Below are 20,069 nucleotides of genomic sequence, written 5' to 3'. Positions count from 1 at the left end.
ACAAAAAAACTACAAAACAGGACAGGAAGTGAGACAGACGAGAACAGGAAAAGCCCAACTACAGGACTACAAACTGAAACAGGAAAAACTACAAAACAGGACAGGAAGTGGGACAGACGGGGACAGGATTATGACCACAGTTTAAATCAAGAAGGACTACAAACATCATGAACAAACATGCAAAAACTACAAAAATGGAGGACAAGAGACAGGTTCTGACTTCAAAACACAAAATGTTTAAATCGTGAGAAGCCGTGAGAGCAGTTTACCTTTGCGAGGGGCAGGGGGAGGAGACGGGCGTTTTTCTTCAACACGAGGAGCTTTAAGAGGAAAAAGAACCAGGAAATAAACAAACGAAAACAAACAAAAACATTCAAAACACAAGATTTAAATGGACCAATGAGGACAAGAGACAGAGACAACCACCAATCACAGCGAGCCGTGACCGACTCTGACCAATAAGAAACAGTAAAGATTAGTTTAGTCCTTGCTCTACCTGCAGGAGGCGCCACCGGGGCAGGTTTAGGCTCCGGCTTCTTCTCTTCTACAGGAGCCACTTGGGGACAAACAAACAAACAAACAAACAGATTTAAACGAGACACAGAGACGCAGACCAATCAGAGGGAGCCGTGAGAGACTCTGACCAATCAGAAACAAGACTGAGCTCTACCTGCAGGGGGCGCCACTTTCGGAGGAGCGGGTTTAGGCTCGGGCTTCTTCTCTTCCACTGTGGGAACTTTAAGATGAGAAAGAAACAAGAATCACAAAAACAAACGAACAAAAGACGTGAAAACAGCAAAACAACGACGATGACGAGGTCGAGGAGGAGATTCCTGCGTGAAGTCGCCCGACAAACGCACAACTGCACACAAACTACTTCTGTTGTTTGTGCTTCGTTTGTGCTGTTTTGTGTGTGACTGTTTTCATTTGTGTGAGTTTATTTCTAAAATTATTCATTATTATTTTTGTGTAAATTATATTTTGGTCATCTGTGTTCAGCTGACGACAGCGACTTTAAACGAGTGAAGAGAAACGACCTGAGGCTGTGGAAAAGTCTGCATCAGTCTGTAGTAACTCACTTTGGATTCATATTTTAAAGAATCACACAGACTTTTCCACAGCCTCAGGTCGTGTCTCTTCACTCGTTTTGTGGAGTTTTACTAAAGTTTAATCTGTTCATGTGAGAAACGTCTGTGTCGTCCTCTCGTTTGTTTGTTCCACGTGTGACTCTCGACCCGCTCGTCCGACTGATCTCAAACTCGACGGGCGTCGTCCTCATGAGACGAGTCTGAGCAGCGCCAAGTTTTATGTTGTTACGGCAATTTTTTTTAAATATAAAGAACTTCTGGAGTCTTCAGTTTTATCTGCCCTCTCCAGTCTCCTGGTAAAGAATCATTTTACTGCAAAAAACAGCACAAATGAAATAAAAACGACTGACGCAGTTTTTGTGTAAGTGTGTGTCGGACGGGCGACTTCACGCAGGTGGAGGAGATTCAAACGGACCAATGAGAGCGAGCTACAGAGACTCTGACCAATGAGAGCGAGCCACAGAGACTCTGACCAATGAGAGCGAGCCACAGAGACTCTGACCAATGAGAGCGAGCCACAGAGACTCTGACCAATGAGAGCGAGCCACAGAGACTCTGACCAATGAGAGCGAGCCACAGAGACTCTGACCAATGAGAGCGAGCCACAGAGACTCTGACCAATGAGAGCGAGCCGTGACCGACTCTGACCAATCAGAAACAAGACTGAGCTCTACCTGCAGGAGGCGCCACTCTCTCTGGGGCGGGTTTAGGCTCGGGCTTCTTCTCTTCTACAGGAGCCACTTAGGGACAAACAAACAAACAGACAGATATAAACGGACCAATCAGGACGAGACACAGAGACACAGACCAATGAGAGCGAGCCGTGAGACTCTGACCAATGAGAGCGAGCCGTGAGACTCTGACCAATGAGAGCGAGCCGTGAAACTCTGACCAATGAGAAGTGAGTGAAGAAGTTCATGTGACTCCACAGACACTGTGGAACATTCCAGACAAAACAGAAGCATCTCCATGGAGACGAGCAGCCAAATCAGACGCTCCCTCACACAAATGAGACTCCATGTCCCATAATCCTCTGCTCTTTGCTCTGAAGTCGTTTCCTCATCACACACAGACCTGGAGCTGCGTACTGAAAAATGAAAACACTCTGTTCCACCTCGTGATGTCACGTGTCTGATTGTCTCCACTGAACTAAAGGGAAAAGGAGCTGTTCACTGGAAAACTACCACTTCATGATATCACAAGGTGGAACAGAGGGTTTGGAGCTTTGGAGATGTAGACAGAATAATAATAAAGAGTCACTCAAACAAACACAACTCCAGCTCTGAGTGAGACCAGGAACATCAGAACATCAGAACATCAGAACATCAGAACATGAGAGTTTGTTTCGTGATGTTTCTGCTCGAGCATTAAGTTTATTTTTTATACAGACTGTCCCAAAATCATTTCACAGGTCAATAATTTTTGCAATTCTTGGTGAAATAAGCTGAAAGTTTCACAGAGTGTTTAGAAACAGATGAAGATGTTTTATTTTTGTGGTGTTTTCAGGTTGAGTCGTTCTCTCCCAAACAGAATCATTTTGTGTCTTGAATCTGCTGCTCAAACTCACCAAGACTGAAACATCAACAACATTTGGAAAAACCTCACCAACTGGAAAAGCAAACTTGGACTTGGAACCAAAAATGTGCAGAGGAAGAATCTTCTGCAGGACTAAAGGATCTGGTGCCAAACTGTCACTGGATGAATCTGAGTTTCCAGAGTTTGTTCTTCTTACAAACTCTTGGGGCTTCAGGAGTTTTTCATGAACTTGCTCTTGCTTCTCTTCTGATGTTGATGTTGGTCCAGATCCTTTAGTCCTGCTTTTTTGTTGTTGTTTGTTTTGTTTTGTTTTTCCAGTCGGTGAAGTTTTTCCAGATGTTGTTGAAGCTTCAGTCTTGGTGAGTTTGAGCAGCAGATTCAAGACATAAAATGATTCTGTTTGGAAGTGAACGACTCAACCTGAAAACACAACAAAAATAAAATAAAATCTTGATGTGTTTCTAAACATTCTGTGAAAATTTGAGTTTATTTCAACAAGAACTGACAAAAATTATTGGCCTGTGAAATGATGTCACATTTTTTGAATTATCTGTCGTCTTTTCTGAGCTCTACCTGCAGGAGGCGCCACTCTCTCTGGGGCGGGTTTAGGCTCGGGCTTCTTCTCTTCTACAGGAGCCACTTAGGGACAAACAAACAAACAGACAGATATAAACGGACCAATCAGGACGAGACACAGAGACACAGACCAATGAGAGCGAGCCGTGAGACTCTGACCAATGAGAGCGAGCCGTGAGACTCTGACCAATGAGAGCGAGCCGTACAGACTCTGACCAATGAGAGCGAGCCGTACAGACTCTGACCAATGAGAGCGAGCCGTACAGACTCTGACCAATGAGAGCGAGCCATGAGACTCTGACCAATGAGAGCGAGCCGTACAGACTCTGACCAATGAGAGCGAGCCGTACAGACTCTGACCAATGAGAGCGAGCCGTACAGACTCTGACCAATGAGAGCGAGCCGTACAGACTCTGACCAATGAGAGCGAGCCGTGAGACTCTGACCAATGAGAGCGAGCCGTACAGACTCTGACCAATGAGAGCGAGCCGTACAGACTCTGACCAATGAGAGCGAGCCGTACAGACTCTGACCAATGAGAGCGAGCCGTACAGACTCTGACCAATGAGAGGTGAGTACAGAAACATGATCTCTACCTGCAGGGGGCGCCACTCTCTGAGGGGCGGGTTTGGGGGCGGGCTTCTTCTCTTCAGGAGGCGGGACTTCAGAACAAAAACAGACCAATCAGAACAATGCACAAGATCCAACGAGCCAATCAGAGCGAGCCCTGACAAACTCTGACCAATCAGAGGTGAGTTATGACGAGGGCGTCCTGTTTCTGCCGCAAGTCACGTCAAATGAGGAGACAGCGAGCTTCTGCTAACTGGAGGCACTGCTCTGTCTGACCAATCAGACGATCTGATGAAAACGAGCTCTTGAAATCACTGTGGGATTTTGTCAAGAGTTTTCAGATGATTTTAAAACTTTTCTGGCAGAGTTTGTTGACGTGTTCATTACTGCAAATGTAACTGCTGAACATTCTGCCGCAGACATTAAGGTGATCAGAATTTCCAACTAAAAACTGGGACATCCCTGTTTTTTTGGTGGTTGGTAATAATAAAATTGTTAAACGACTGAGAAGTTAAGGTGAATTGTTCTGCAGAAACAATTCACGACCAACATGAGTCAGTAAAGTCACATTTTATTTGTGTTTTGGACATTTTTAAGCAGATTTTGTGTATGTCTCTCTTTACTATTGCAGGATCAGACTGGTCCAAAACAGAGACACTGGGACATTTCTGGTATAAAACTGGGACAAATCAGTGGTTTTGTATAAATCTGTGGGACTGGGACTGTCCCGGAGAAACAGGGACGACCAACAGCAGAAACAGGACACAGGAAGAGACGACGCAACCTCCGTGATGTAACTCAACGAACGTGATTCCTGCTGGAGGTTTGTGGAACTTCCGATTAATGTTTTTGTGTGTAAATGTGTGTGTGTGTAGGTGTGTGTGTGTAAGTGTGTGTCGTATTCTCCAGCAGTTTCATAAATCTGCAACCAACAAACTCCACAAAGGAGAAACATTCTTCATGAACAATTTATCCACAACGATCAAGAGAAGAAAGAACAAAACTTAAAGGAAACAACGAGTCACATGAGTCACACAACAAACTCCACTCATGTTCTGATGTTACAATTGTTGTGGATAAATTCTTCATCACTGCGAAAATCTTGGCCAAAACTTAAGATATAAACACTTAAATCAATCAGAAAATGACTTAAAAGTAGAGAAACGATGTGTTCATGCAGCAAGATCATTTTACTGACAAGTTTTCTTAAAATAAACTAGACGAGAATGAAGCGTCTCAGAACCAGTAAGAAGAAAATAAATCTGAAAACAAGTCGAAAAACCTGATGTAAGTTTGAAAATCTTGGCCAGATCAGAGAAATTTGTAGGCAGATTTATGAAGCTGCTGGAGAAAACAACACACACCTACACACACTCACACACACACTTACACACACACTTACACACACATTCACACACACAAACATTAACCGGACGTTCCACAGACCGACAGCGGGACACTTCAGACGTGTGTAAACGGTTTGTTCTGGGGTTATTTCGTCCTGTACCTGCGGGAGGCGCCGCTCTCTCAGGGACGGGTTTGACGACGGGTTTGGGGACGGGTTTGGGGACGGGCTTCTTCTCTTCAGGAGGCGGGACTTTAAGATGAAGAAAAAAAAGAAGAAGAAGAAGAAGAAGAGATCACAAACATTAAACATTCAAACGGCCCAATGAGAGCGAGTCATGAGCGACTCTGACCAATAAGAGGTGAGTGACAGAAACAGACACAAGTTTAAAACACATTTAAATAAATAAAGTTCATGATTAAAGAGTCCTGAGCTCTACCTGCAGGAGGCGCCACCGTCTCCGGGGCGGCGGGTTTAACGACGGGTTTGGGGACGGGCTTTGGCGCTTCTACAGGCGACACTTAGGGACAAAATGAACAAAAGTCACAAACAAAACATCGAACATTCAAACGGACCAATGAGAGCGAGTCGTGAGCGACTCTGACCAATAAGAGGTGAGTGACACACAAACAGGGTCATGTGATTTCTACCTGCAGGAGGCGCCACCGTCTCCGGGGCGGCGGGTTTGGGGACGGGTTTGGGGACGGGCTTTGGCGTTTCTACAGGCGACACTTAAGGACAAAACAAAAACACATTTGACATTTAAACGGACCAATAAGAGCGAGTCATGAGCGACTCTGACCAATAAGAGGTGAGTGACATGAAACAGACACAAGTTTAAAACACGTTCAGTTAAATGAATCGTCTCCGTTCACGCTGACGTCACAAAACCAGGCGACGTTTGGAAACACGCGGATGACGATGTCCTTTGGGTTCTGTCGGCGTCAGGAACTCTGACCAAATCTGAGAAAACTGAGAAAATGCCCATTTTCTTCATCTCTTTGTTCCGTTTATAAATTACCTTTTCATTTGTGTATTATAATTTGTCTAACTTAATTTTAAAAACAGATGTGATCGTAGCGTTCCGTTGCGTTCGCTCGACAGTTCCCACAGCTGCCTGGGAGTGACGCTGAAGACGTGTTTGGAGTCTCGTCCCCTGTGGAAAGTTTTGGCAGGTTGTGAAGACGCTGCTGCTGAATCCTCGGTTTTATCACATGCCCAGAGTCGGGAAACACACCGATGTCGCGTCCGAATGTTGTGGTGCTTTGTCTATGTCCACGTCCCTTTATTACCACGTTTCTATTTAAACGTGCCGGTTTTCACACACGTTTTAGTGTCGTTATTCCCAGAGTTGGGAAAGTTTTAGTTCAAAGCTCAGTTCGTGAATTTCTAAATGGACTCGTTCTTTCATGGTTCATAATTGTTTATAGTTAATGGTTCGTTCATAGTTCCAAAAAATGAATTAGTTCATCGTTCTTTTCTTTTCTGTACTTTGCTGCGAGTTATTATTTTTCAGTATCATTACCAAAGCTCAAGAAGACTGAAATTATTTTATCAGTTTAACAATAAAACTGTGTTAAATTCATCTTCATATCAAATCTCCTGCAGCATGAGGAGCTGCTGAGAGACGACAGGGCCGCTCCTGTCATAGTCAGTGGGGCTTGGGTGGAGGATCTGTCTTGACTCTTTTGATTTTGTTCATGTTTTCATAAACCTCTAAAGTCTGGCCGAGTGTTTCAGTTCAGTGTCTGGTTTTAAGTGTGTTTTGTCTTGTTTCGGTGACGCGTGCGGCGATGTGACGCTGGGGGAGAGTTTTGTTGCCAGATTGAATGTTTTTCGGTTAAATATTGCAGGTTCTTTGCAGTGTGTTTAGTCGGGTTTTACCTGGAACTGTAAAGAAATGTGGCATCTTATTGAACGAAGTGAAACAGAAGCACAGGCCGCGCAGACTCCAGAGTGAACGAGCTCACAGTTCGATCATCAGGCAGTGAAAGGTAGAGTTCACTTCAGGCAGGTACAACACTGACTTTAACGACATGTCATATTTTTCTGAATAAATCTCCAGGGCCCATGCAGCCGCCGTTTTGTCCTAAGAGCTTTTTTTAAAATGCATAACTGTTTCCCCGGGCTGAGTTTGGACATTTTCCCGCTGTCTGGTTCCTTGGTGGCTGAAGTTTTCTCTGATCAGTGAAACATGAGAGCGTAAAGTATAATAGACTCACATTTTTATGATTCATGTTGGAAAAGCCAAATGTTTGAAAAATAGTAAAGTGATGCTGCTCTGACAATTATACGTCGATGTGTAAATAGTGGGATGTCAGAACAGCAGCGTGTGCTCCTGCATGTTTCCAAACGTCTTCTGCTCAGCGTGAACAGGGCCTATTAAATAACTAAAGTTCATGTTTAAAGAGTCCTGAGCTCTACCTGCAGGAGGCGCCACCATCTCCGGGGCGGCGGGTTTAACGGCGGGTTTGGGGACGGGCTTTGGCGCTTCTACAGGCGACACTTAGGGACAAAATGAACAAAAGTCACAAACAAAACATCGAACATTCAAATGGACCAATGAGAGCGAGTCGTGAGCGACTCTGACCAATAAGAGGTGAGTGAAACACAAACAGGGTCATGTGATTTCTACCTGCAGGGGGCGCCACCGTCTCCGGGGCGGCGGGTTTGGGGACGGGTTTGGGGACGGGCTTTGGCGCTTCTACAGGCGACAATTAGGGACAAAACAAAACACATTTGACATTTAAACGGACCAATAAGAGCGAGTCATGAGCGACTCTGACCAATAAGAGGTGAGTGACAAAAGAAAACACAACACAGACTAAAAACATGAACTGTGTCTGAATGGCCACGTTTACAGGATGTTTATTAATCATGAATTAAATTGTTCTGAAATAAATATTTTCCTTGGAGTTTACGTGGAAAACTCGACTTTATTTAACGAGCATGCACTGAATGACCAGAATTATTTTTAAGAAGAATAAATGTTTACATGATCAAGGAATAAATTCGGCTTTAAAATTGTTAAATAAAGTGAATGGATGAATGTTGTTCTGGACCCGGATCAGTGGGTGGGGCCGTTGCGCCTCTTGCACCCTTGAAGAAAACTCATAAAACTGAAAATTACGTAAAACTAAGAAATGAAACAGTGACACAGCTGTGCACGGTGACTCCTGAGCCAAAAAGTCCAGTGAGTCTGACTGTGAAATAGTGTGACTGTGAACAGCGCCCCCTGTGGGGGACAGCGTGGGCATTCAGACACAGTGGATCTGATGTAAAGAGTCCTGAGCTCTACCTGCAGGAGGCGCCACCATCTCCGGGGCGGCAGGTTTGGCGACGGGTTTAGCGACGGGTTTGGGGACGGGCTTCTTCTCTTCAGGAGGCGGCACTTTAAGATGAAGAAAAAAAAGAAGAAGAAGAGATCACAAACATTAAACATTCAAACGGACCAATGAGAGCGAGTCGTGAGCGACTCTGACCAATAAGAGGTGAGTGACAGAAACAGACACAAGTTTAAAACACATTTAAATAAATAAAGTTCATGATTAAAGAGTCCTGAGCTCTACCTGCAGGAGGCGCCACCGTCTCCGGGGCGACGGGTTTAACGACGGGTTTGGGGACGGGCTTTGGCGCTTCTACAGGCGACACTTAGGGACAAAATGAACAAAAGTCACAAACAAAACATCGAACATTCAAACGGACCAATGAGAGCGAGTCGTGAGCGACTCTGACCAATAAGAGGTGAGTGACACAAGAAAACAACAACAAACAAGAATGTGTTTACAGACGTGTTTTTACGTCTGTGGGGCATTAAAGAGAAGGTATTTAACAAATGTGCCGTTATGTTGCAGTGTTTGTCAAACTTTGTTCTACTGAGATCGTCTTTGATTTTCCGCTCTTCTTGTTTCTTGTGATTTTCAGCGACATGTTTGGAGGATTCTGACCCGGAGCTGTGTTGGTTCAGTTATTGGTTTCTCCGCTCTTTATTTAGGCGAGGTTATTTAACCAAATAAAGGCGGTGGACAAATTAAACTTGTGAGGAGAAATGTGATGCGGAGAAGTTACGTACTGCACAAATTTAAGACCAGATATAAAAAACCCGGGAGAGAAAGTTCCAAAAAGCACATTTTGCAGAATACCTCCTCTTTAAAGAAAATAAATAAATAAAGTTTATGTGAGTAAAGAGGCTGGTCCCAGCTCTACCTGCAGGGGGCGCCACTTTCTCAGGGGCGGGTTTGGGGGCGGGCTTCTTCTCTTCAGGAGGCGGGACTTCAGAACAAAAACAGACCAATCAGAACAACAAATAAGACCCAGCGAGCCAATCAGAGCGAGTCCTGACAGACTCTGGCCAATCAGAGAGCAGCTGTACCTTTGGGGGGGGGCGGGGCTGCGGGCCGCGGCGTTTCCACCTGAACGGCAGCTTCATACAAGAGAAGAAGAAGAAGAAATACACTCAAACCGACCAATCACAGCAAAGAACAATAATAAGAGCCAATCAGAGCGAGCCCCGACAGACTCTGGCCAATCAGAACATGACACAGAAAGAACAAACTGTTAAGAGAGTTAGAGTCCTGGTCTAGTCCGAGTTAGTCCAGGTTTAGTCCTAATTCAGTCCTGTTTTAGTCTGGCTTTAGTCCCGGTTCAGTCCGGGTCCAGTCCGGGTCCAGTCTGGGTCCAGTCCGGGTTTAGTCTCTGTTAGTTTTAGTGACATTTATAAAGATGCAGTTCCTTGCTGTACCTGCGGGAGGAGCCACTTTTTCTGGGGCTGGTTTAGAAACAGGCTTCTTTTCTTCTTCTGCAGGAACTTAAGAATAAACAAAACCACAAAATCAGACAAAAAAACTACAAAAAGAACTACAAACAGACAGGAAGTACTACAGACAGACAGGAAGTACTACAAAGAACGACACATTTCAAGAGTAAAAACATTGAAACAAAACAACAAAAACCACAAACAAGATAAAGAACTACAAAGAGCATTTACCTTTGTGAACCACAGGGGGCGCTGTGGGTGTGGGCGGCCGTTTGGGTTCAGGACGAGAAACTTTAAGAGTTAAAAGAAAAAACTGAAACTAAAACAAGACAAACAGAGAAACACAAACACGTGTAAAGATTCCGGCCGAGCTGTACCTTCGTGAACCACCGGGGGTGCCACCGCGGGCGCCACCGCGGGCGCCACCGCGGGCACCACAGTGGGCGCCACCGCGGGCGCCACAGTGGGGGCGGGTGCTGTGGGGGCGGGCGCCGCAGGAGCTGGTGCAAACCGCTGTTTGGGCTCAAGCGCTTCACAAAGAGGAAGAGAAGAAGAAGAGAAGAAGAAGAGGACGACCGTGAAAAAGATGAAACGTTAGAAAAATAAAACCAAAGAGACGGAGAAAGAGAGAGAGAAAAATACCTGCGGGAGGCTCGGGGGGGACCCTCTCCACCACAACTTTAAGAAATCACAAAAACAAATCAGAAAATAATGAAGAGGAAAAGAGAGAGAAACAAGATGGAGGGATGAGGGTGATGAAGATGGAGGGATGAGGGTGATGAAGATGGAAAATGAAAAGATAAATATTTAAAAGAGTAAAACGTGAAAGAGGCGATGGAGCAGTGAAGGAGGGTGAGGACGGAGGAGTGAAGGAGGATGATCGGTCGATGGACGGATGGAGCGACGGAGGCGACGCGAGGTGAAAGAGTGAAGAGGTTAAAGGTCAAACAGGACAAACAAACATGGAGAACACAGAGGACAGGCGTCACCATGGAAACAGAAAGCGTCTTTTTACTGAGAACAACAGCCACGTTTACATCATGTTTTTAATTCTGAATTCAAATCTTTTCATTGTAGTTTCCATGTAAATAGTAATAATAATAATAATAATAATAATAATAATAATAATAATAATGTTTCTTGTTGTTTGGTGTTAAACTGTTAAATGTTTTTTATTTCATGTGTGTGAGCGTCTGGGGGAGGTTCTGATTGGACAGAGACACCAACAGATTTAAACACAAACACTTCAGCTGCTCCCCACTTTTCTGTCATCTCAGTTTGTCGTCACAGACACAAATGGAATTGATTTACAGTCAAATATTTCAATGATACTTTTAAAACATCGAGCAAAAAAGTCTAAACCAAAATACCGATCCTGGATGTTTTGGTCCTTCTCATTGGACTTTTTGGTGCAGTTTTGGCACAGACGTGGGTTTGTGCCAAAACTGCACCAAAACATCCGGAAGCGCAAACGAGGAGGCTGGAATCATAACCAAAAAAAAACAAAAAAAACAAAAACCCCAGCATCAAACAAAACGGAGAAAGACACGGAACAAAAACAAAATGTTTCCAAAGAGGCAAAGACAAATATTTTACACCATTACACAAATAATTTGATCGTAAGTTTATTTATTTTATTTCATTTTACTTTTTTTATTTGATTTTTGATTTATAATTTTTTGCTCAATGTTTTAAAATCTTCTTTAAACTGTTTGACTCAAAATTCATTCCACGGACACAAACATGAACCAAACTTTTTCCTCAGTGGTTCCGATGAGATTTGTGCAGCAGCTGGAGAATTTTCTCTCATCACGTTTTACGCTTTAGAATTTATTTTATTCAGAATTAAAGCTCTTATGTAAACATGGCAAATGACTCGTTACTCTGCCCACTACTACTACTACTACTACTACTACTACTACTACTACTACTACTACTACTACTACTACTACTACTACTACTACTACTACTACTACTACTAAAAAACGACTACATACGACACTAATGGAGAATTCTCTTGAAGAAACCCAAATGAGGTGATGGACTTTAAGAATGTGATGAGTCAGATGACCAAAAAAGAGATCTGCGTTGAAAAGGTTCTGGTTTAAAGAGTACCTTCTGTTTTACCTGAGGGAGCGCCCCCTGTGGACAGAGCCTGGAGCTGCTGCAGCTCGTTGTCACGTTTTAACTCGTCTCTCTGAGCTCTTTCTTCATCTTTTTGAGTTTGAACCTTTCGCCTTGTGGTTTGAGGACGAGTCTGTTCTTTTGTTTCTTGTCTAACCTCTGTTTTGCGTCTCGGTTTGGTTTTCGGTGGAATTATTTCTTCTTCTTCTTCTTCTCGTCGTCCTTCAGAAACAGTCTGTGGTGAATCTTCTGGAGCTGCTTCTATTTTAGTTTCGTCTAAAATTGTGGAATCTTCTGCACCTTCTGTCCACTTTTCTAAAATCACTTCTTCTTCTTCAAATAAAACTGTAGCTGGTTCCAGAGTTGTCTTCATCTTTTTGGTGACATCTGAACCTTCTTCTGCCGTCTTCTCTGATTCCATCTGTGGTGAAATGATTCGATCTTCGGCTGAACCTTGGGTCACTTCCAGAGATTTCAAACGATCTTCTCTTCCAGAGCTTTCCTCTTCGTATGAACCAAACTTTCGTCTTTCTTCAGTAAATATTTCGGTTTGAGGTGGAACTCGTCTTCTTCCTTCCTCTTTGGTCACCTCCAGAACCTCTCCAGATGTTTCTACTCTTGAAGCTGCCTCTGGTCTCTCTGCTCTTCGTTCTCCTTCGTCTTTCAGTTCAGGTTTTAGACTGACCTTTTCAAACACGGCCGACATTCCTTCTTGTTCTTTTTTCATCTTTTCTGAAATCTCCTGAGCTAAAACCACGTCTTTGGTTTTCGGTTTTGACAGTTTTAACTCAGACATTTTAGGTTTTTCTGAAACTTTCTTCGCTTCTATTTTCAGCCCAGCTTCAGGTCTTTTGTCTTTGGTTGTTTCTTTTTGTTTTGTTTCTAGTTCCTCACGTTTGGCTGTCTTCTTCTTTGGTGTTTTTACGACAGTTTCTCGCACAATTTCAGGACAAATTCTTTCTTCCAGGTCTTTAGTTTCCCTTAAAATGTCGGAATCTTGTTTTGGAGTTTTAGTTTCGACTAAAAACTCTTGAGACTTGCTGGACACTTCGATTGTTCTACTGTCTATGTCAGTCTGGGGCAGTTCTGGGGACGTTTCTCTAAAAAGTTTGGGTTTATCGTTGCGTTTGAACATTTTCACCTTTTCTTCTTGAGAAACTGACTTTTCCTCAGAAACTAAAATCTTTTGAGTCGTTTTAACAGCTTCTTCTAAAACACTGATCTTCTTAAATGTTCTGTTCAAATCTTCAGTTAAGTCGGCCATTTCGTCTACTGGCTTTGGCTCGTCCTCCGTTTTAGATTCATCAGTTTTTTCTTTCACTCTTTGTTTTTCTGATTTAAAAGATCGAACCCAAGACAAAAAAGACAAAGTTAAGAATGTAAGAAAGAGATTATTTGGGTAAAATTTGGGTAAAAGATGAAAAATTAAAAAAAGATGAGATGTTAAAAATGTGAAAAAAAGAGTTATTCCTTACTAATCCTGTGTAAGTAAAAGATGTTGTAGTGACTCCAAACGCTGTTAAACAACGACAGAACTCCAAGAAAGAAAAGCTGCGTCTGAACAGCAAGTTTGAGTTTATAATTTCACTCACAATTTACTGTAAATATAAATTAAAACAAACCAAATGTAATGCAGAATTAATTCATTCCAGAGCTCTTTGTCTTTCAAAACATAAAGTTCTTATCTTCATTTTTTTAAAGATGTTTCCGTTTATGGTCGTACAAACTAATAATAATGATAAAAAAAGTTTATTGTTTATTTATCAGTAAGTAAAATAATGTTAAGTAAAAGCCTGTGTTTAGTTAATACTCGTGTTTTACGTCTGAATATTTTCTGGGAGCAGGTTATCAAAATAAAAGCTCACAGCAGCACAGACACACACATTACACAGGGATGGACACACAAAGACTCTTATTGTGAAAGATGACGGTTAGTGACAAGATGTTCTCCAGCTCAGACTGTTACCTTCGGCGGTTCGAGGTGGTTTGAGTTCCTTTGGTTTTTCCGGCACAACTTTCGGCACTTCCTTCGGTTTTTCCAGCACAGGTTTTGGTGTTTCCTTCGGTTTTTCCGGCACAGCTTTAGGCACTTCCTTCGGTTTTTCCAGCACAACTTTCGGCACTTCCTTCGGTTTTTCCAGCACAGGTTTTGGTGTTTCCTTCGGTTTTTCCGGCACAGCTTTAGGCACTTCCTTTGGTTTTTCTGGCACAGGTTTTGGCGGTTCTGGAGCCTTCTTTGGTTCTACCTTCTCTGGCATTTCTGTAACTGTTGGTTTTGCCTCGACGTAAGATTCCTGTGTCACGTGAACCTCTCTAACTTCTGCAATAACCTGTTTTTGCCTCGACTCTAGCTCTTTAACCTGAATTTGTGCAGATGTTTCTATTTCTTTTGGTTTTTCTGTCACTACTTTTTGAATTTCTGGAGCTTTCTTTGTCTCAACCTTCTCCACTTTCATCTGTTTCTCCTGTGTCACTTTCACCTCCATAACTCCTGAGATCACCTGCTCCTTTATCAGTATCTTCTCTTCTCGTCTCAGGTCACAGTCTTTAACTACAGTTCGCATCGGTTGTTCTAGTTCTTCTGGCATCGGTTGTTCTAGTTCTTCTGGCTCTCGTTTGGGTGTCACCTTCTGCACTGTGATCTCAGCTTGTTCCACAGACCTCTGGACCTGTCTAACCTCTGAGATGACCTCTTCTTTCTGAATGGTTTGAACCTGAGTTAGACGTTCTGTTTCTAGGCTCCTCTTTGGTTCTACGTGAATTATTTTTGGCGTTTCTGTGACAAACTCCTCAAATATTTCCGCTTTCCTGATGCCAATCGCCTTCTTCTCCTCCTCAAAGATCATTTCTTGAACTTGAATTTTGCGTTTTGGTTCCAAAACCGTCCGCGTCGTTTCCTCTTCCAAAACGACTTTGCGAGATTCCACCATTTTCTTCCCCTCCTCCACTTTGGAAACTTCAACTTTTGTTTCTTGAATCTTCTGAATTTGTTCTGGAAAATCGGGTCCGGAAGATTCTGGAGCAACTTAAGAAGAATATAAGATGATTCACAAGATTTACACAGAGCACTCTGACGAATGCAGAAAAGAGGACAGACTCAAACACTGAACAGAGACAGGTTCAACAGGCTTAAAGAGAGACAGGTGCAACTTAAAGAGAGACAGGGGCAGTATAAAGAAAGACAGGGACAGTACCTTTGGACGGGACTTGTGCGGGTTTCTCGGGGTAAACCTCCTGGAGTCGCTCCTCGGGTTGGACTTTGGGAGAAGAGCAAGAGTCACACACAAATACAGAAAGTGTAGAACAAAAAACAAAATGGTTTTATAAATGGAAGATGGAAAAAGGTGTGTTCACAGGTCAGACTCTGAGCTGGTTCTGTAGAGGCTGAAGTTTAGATGCAAAAATACACTTTTTAAAAGCCTGTACACAGAAGTATGTGAGCACTTTGACGATGTAAAAACTGCAAGAATAAATGAGATTCTAATTATAATAAGAGACTACAGGGGTTTATTATTTGAACACTGAACCAGCTTACAGTCTGTCCTTTGTGACAGAAATACAAGATCAGACCTGAAATCCTGAGCAAAGACACTTGAAACACTTAAAAACATTAAACTTCAGGCTGCGGTCTGAGTGTTTACCTGAGACGGCAGGCGCGGCGGGCACCGTGACATCGCCAGGCCACTCCTTCTCCCGGTCGAAAGCTTTTCACAAGAATTAAAGAAAAATAAGAAACGTACACGGATGAGGACATTAAGAGACAGAAACATGAACCAGTTTGGAGATTTTTACAACGTTTAAAGAGACGATCACAGACACAGAAAAGGACAGCACCTTAAGTGAAATCGCTTAAAGATTGGGTTAATTTTCACACATGCAGAACTGGATCTTTTCTAATAAAATAAGTCTGAAAACTGAAAAGGCTTTTATGGAAGCAAAAGCAACAAACTTCTTACTTAAGAGAATGAAAATCTGCGAAATCGGCAGCAGAAAGAAGCAACAAACTCAACACGTAAAGACGAGAAACAGAGAAACAGCCCCAAAGAGGTTTAAGCCGAGAGAGACAGGTGAAGCTCTACTCTACAGGAGCAGACAGGTGAAGCGTGTCTGGCAGGTGAAGCAGGGCTGACAGGTGAACAGTACCTGGAGCTCGGGCGGCGTCGACTTCTTTTCGCTCCATCGTCTCTTCCACTCGCTTCCTGCCGTCTGCGTGAGAAACACCCATCAGACACGCGACCGTATAAGGGCGAGGGGAGGGGCCAAAGGGAGGGGCTAACCATGTAAAGGGGAGGGGCTAAAGGGGCGTTTACCTGAGACAAACCGCAGAGAGACTGACTCCGCCTCCAACCGCGAGATCAATGAACACAAAGTTTAACAGGTTTAAATCGGACGAGAGGAAAGTCCTGGATTCACCTGCGATCTGACAGGTGCCTGACAGGTGCCTGACAGGTCAACCTACAGCATATTTTATTTTAACATTTAGAAGAGTTTCCTTGAGGGTTTCAGTGACGTGAGTTTCAGTTTTATCTTTTATCGTTTGTACTGTAAAATACCAAATAATATCTGAGGTGTTTATTTGTTTCAGTCATTTAAAAGACCAGGCTTTTATTTGAGACCAGGAGGCAATTTGGGATTAATTCCTTCCTCACAAAAGTCTTGCTCAGCAAAACTAGAAAAATCTGGTCCTCAAATTCTTTCACCCAGTCTGACCATAATTTACAGTTTTTATATGATGTCAGAGCGACTCCTTTGCCTTTACCTCGTGGGCTTGATTCCTGCCGCCTCGTCCCTGACCTTTTCTCTCCCGTTTGCCACAACTTTCCTCTTACACCACAGCAGCTACAGTCACATCACTGCTTCCTCCAGTCACCAAACTGAAGCAATTTTACCAAAACTCCTAAAAACTGCTTAAATTTTCTGCTCGCTGTGTTGCTTTGTCTTTCTTTTTTACGTCACTTGCAAATTGGGATTTCACCACAGCGTCGTTGGACGCAGCAGAGAATAGAGCCTGTCCACACCGAGTCACACGACCAGACTGGTGTGGGCAGGACTGACCTGAAGTCAAACTGCTCCTGTCGCTGTAAACAGGGGACCCGGTGGTTAACTGAAACCCAGATATTATTTGGTATTTTACAGTATTTATTAAATATACGTCTACTCCAGACGTGTTTAAAAAACTATTATGTCACTTTTCCTCTGGACCTGTGGTCATGTGATCAGAACCAGCTCAGTCCAGGACTTAAACCGGTCTACAGAAGCGTGAGTGAGGACCAGGGGCCTGAGGGAGAGGAGGAAGAGGAGGAGGGACTGAAAAGGGTTTGTGCGTCTTTAATTATGGGATGAAGGTCATTTTATGGGTTACTATGGCGATGGAGGAGAAGGGGGGAACTCGGGGGAAGTGTTCACTTCCTGTTTACAAACTCACTCAGTTAAAAATGTGACTCAGTGAAAGTGAAAGTGAGCGATACCTGGGGCGTGAGTCCGCTCCTCCACAGAGTAAAACTCGCTCCGTTCTTCAACCAAAACAACCGTTTAGACTCAGATTTAACGTTTAAAATGACATTTTGAGTTACGTTTTCTGCTCTACCTTCGGTCTGAAGGACGCGTGCGATTCTTTCCTCTTTTACCTCGAATCGATCGAATGCTGACGAGTGTTTGGGTCGAAAGGATCAGGCACAAAATCAAACAAAAATAAAGAAACAGAAACACACTGAAGATACTGGACCAAAGAGACACAGAGATACGACACACGGAAGTGTAAGAGGAGCAAGGAGACAAGGAGGCAAATAAGGAGGCAACTAAGAAGACAAGGAGACAATTAAGGACGCAACTAAGGAGACAAGGAGACAATTAAGGAGGCAACTAAGGAGACAAGGAGACAATTAAGGAGGGAAATAAGGAGGCAAGGAGGAAATTAAGGAGACAAGGAATCAACTAAGTAAGCAAGGAGGCAATTAAGAAAACAAGGAGGCAACTAAGGAGGCAACTAAGGAAGCAAGGAGACATCTAAGGAGTTTATGAACAAAGGAAGAGATTAACAAGCGAAGGAAAGGAAGCAAAATAAGGAGTTAGGACACGAGGAGACAAAGCAGCAGAGACAAGGGTCCTACATGAGAGGACAGGTGTCTCTTACAGGCAGGGGGACAGGTGAGACAGGTGTGTGGACAGGTGTGTGGACAGGTGTACAGGTGTACAGGTGTGTGGACAGGTGTATGGACAGGTGGAGAAGTGTGCTCATACCTCCCACAGTGAGCTGGGCACTGGACATGTCCATGTTTGGACAGGTGTATGGACAGGTAGAGGACAGGTGTAAGGACAGGTGTGAGGACAGGTGTGAGGACAGGTGTGAGGACAGGTGTGAGGACAGGTGTACAGGTGTGTGTACAGGTGTACAGGTGTGATCGTACCTCCCACGGTGAGCTGGGCGCTGGACATGTGCGTGTTTGGACAGGTGTACAGGTGTGTGGACAGGTGTATGGACAGGTGTGTGGACAGGTGTATGGACAGGTGTGTGGACAGGTGTACAGGTGTGTGTAAAGGGGTGTGGACAGGTGTGTGTAAAGGGGTGTGGACAGGTGTGTGGACAGGTGTGAGGACAGGTGTATGGACAAGTGGACAGGTGTGAGGACAGGTGTACAGGTGTACAGGTGTGAGGACAGGTGTACAGGTGTGTGTAAAGGGGTGTGGACACGTGTACAGGTGTGTGTACAGGTGTGAGGACAGGTGTATGGACAGGTGGACAGGTGTGAGGACAGGTGTACAGGTGTGAGGACAGGTGTACAGGTGTGTGGACAGGTGTGAGGACAGGTGTATGAACAGGTGGACAGGTGTGAGGACAGGTGTGAGGACAGGTGTATGGACAGGTGGACAGGTGTGAGGACAGGTGTACAGGTGTATGGACAGGTGTACAGGTGTGTGGACAGGTGTGAGGACAGGTGTATGGACAGGTGGACAGGTGTGAGGACAGGTGTACAGGTGTGTGGACAGATGTGAGGACAGGTGTATGGACAGGTGGACAGGTGTGAGGACAGGTGTACAGGTGTATGGACAGGTGTACAGGTGTGTGGACAGGTGTGAGGACAGGTGTATGGACAGGTGGACAGGTGTGAGGACAGGTGTATGGACAGGTGTACAGGTGTGTGGACAGGTGTGAGGACAGGTGCATGGACAGGTGGACAGGTGTGTGGACAGGTGTGAGGACAGGTGTATGAACAGGTGGACAGGTGTGTGTACAGGTGTGAGGACAGGTGTATGGACAGGTGTACAGGTGTGTGGACAGGTGTGAGGACAGGTGTATGGACAGGTGTACAGGTGTGTGGACAGGTGTGTGTACAGGTGTACAGGTGTGTGGACAGGTGTGAGGACAGGTGTATGAACAGGTGGACAGGTGTGAGGACAGGTGTACAGGTGTGTGGACAGGTGTGAGGACAGGTGTATGGACAGGTGGACAGGTGTGAGGACAGGTGTACAGGTGTGAGGACAGGTGTGAGGACAGGTGTGTGTACAGGTGTGCTCGTACCTCCCACGGTGAGCTGGGCGCTGGACATGTGCGGTCCACACACCACGCGGTAGTCTCCCTGGTCGTTGGCGTCGCACTTGAGGACCTTGAGCCAGTGTCGGTCTCCGGCGGTGCCGATGTCGTATTTGTCGCCGCGCTGGAGCTTCTGCGTTCCTTTGTACCACGTGAGCGAGATCTCGGGGTAGTTTATGCTGATCTGGCACTCGAACATGGCGACCGCGCCGACGCCGACCGCCTGGTCCTGGATGTCCTCCAGCACGTTCACCGGCTCCAGAAGAAACACGGCTTAGATTAGAGTCTGAACAAGGACTAAACCAGGACTAAACCAGGACTAAACCAGGTCTAAACCAGGACTAGACTAAACCAGGACTAAATCAGGACTGAACCAGGACTAAACCAGGACTAAACCAGGACTGAACCAGGTCTAAACCAGGACTAAACCAGGACTAAACCAGGACTACACCAGTTCTTACCTCAGTTCCTGCTCTCGTCTCCATCTGCTGCATGAATCGCGCCATCACTTCCTCCTCCACGGCGCCGCCATGCTCCACCTCC

The 20,069-nt window shown here is 44.6% G+C and overlaps 1 protein-coding gene across 1 annotated transcript in view; it reads right to left on the bottom strand.

Moving 5' to 3' along the window:
- LOC110165165 (titin-like) overlaps window positions 1–20,069 on the bottom strand; it is a 243,161-nt gene that overhangs the window by 141,195 nt on the left and 81,897 nt on the right. Inside the window, 27 exon segments of the mRNA XM_055150484.1 lie at window positions 270–320; window positions 497–556; window positions 671–736; window positions 1,533–1,643; window positions 1,763–1,828; window positions 3,198–3,263; window positions 3,332–3,862; window positions 5,278–5,367; window positions 5,555–5,635; window positions 5,766–5,846; window positions 7,540–7,620; window positions 7,751–7,819; window positions 8,414–8,506; window positions 8,685–8,765; window positions 9,322–9,387; window positions 9,488–9,538; window positions 9,857–9,922; window positions 10,103–10,162; window positions 10,249–10,401; window positions 10,514–10,549; window positions 11,999–13,327; window positions 13,962–15,020; window positions 15,190–15,252; window positions 15,637–15,699; window positions 16,139–16,201; window positions 19,515–19,782; window positions 19,988–20,068. Coding sequence (XP_055006459.1) covers window positions 270–320; window positions 497–556; window positions 671–736; window positions 1,533–1,643; window positions 1,763–1,828; window positions 3,198–3,263; window positions 3,332–3,862; window positions 5,278–5,367; window positions 5,555–5,635; window positions 5,766–5,846; window positions 7,540–7,620; window positions 7,751–7,819; window positions 8,414–8,506; window positions 8,685–8,765; window positions 9,322–9,387; window positions 9,488–9,538; window positions 9,857–9,922; window positions 10,103–10,162; window positions 10,249–10,401; window positions 10,514–10,549; window positions 11,999–13,327; window positions 13,962–15,020; window positions 15,190–15,252; window positions 15,637–15,699; window positions 16,139–16,201; window positions 19,515–19,782; window positions 19,988–20,068 — 4,885 coding nt within the window.

Source organism: Boleophthalmus pectinirostris, unplaced genomic scaffold, assembly GCF_026225935.1.
Source record: "Boleophthalmus pectinirostris isolate CB_2022bp ecotype Guang Dong unplaced genomic scaffold, ASM2622593v1 HiC_scaffold_1, whole genome shotgun sequence".
Taxonomy (NCBI): Eukaryota; Metazoa; Chordata; class Actinopteri; order Gobiiformes; family Gobiidae; genus Boleophthalmus; species Boleophthalmus pectinirostris.
The sequence above is the reverse complement of the archived record's forward strand: the minus strand, read 5'-3'. Positions and strand labels throughout refer to the sequence as shown.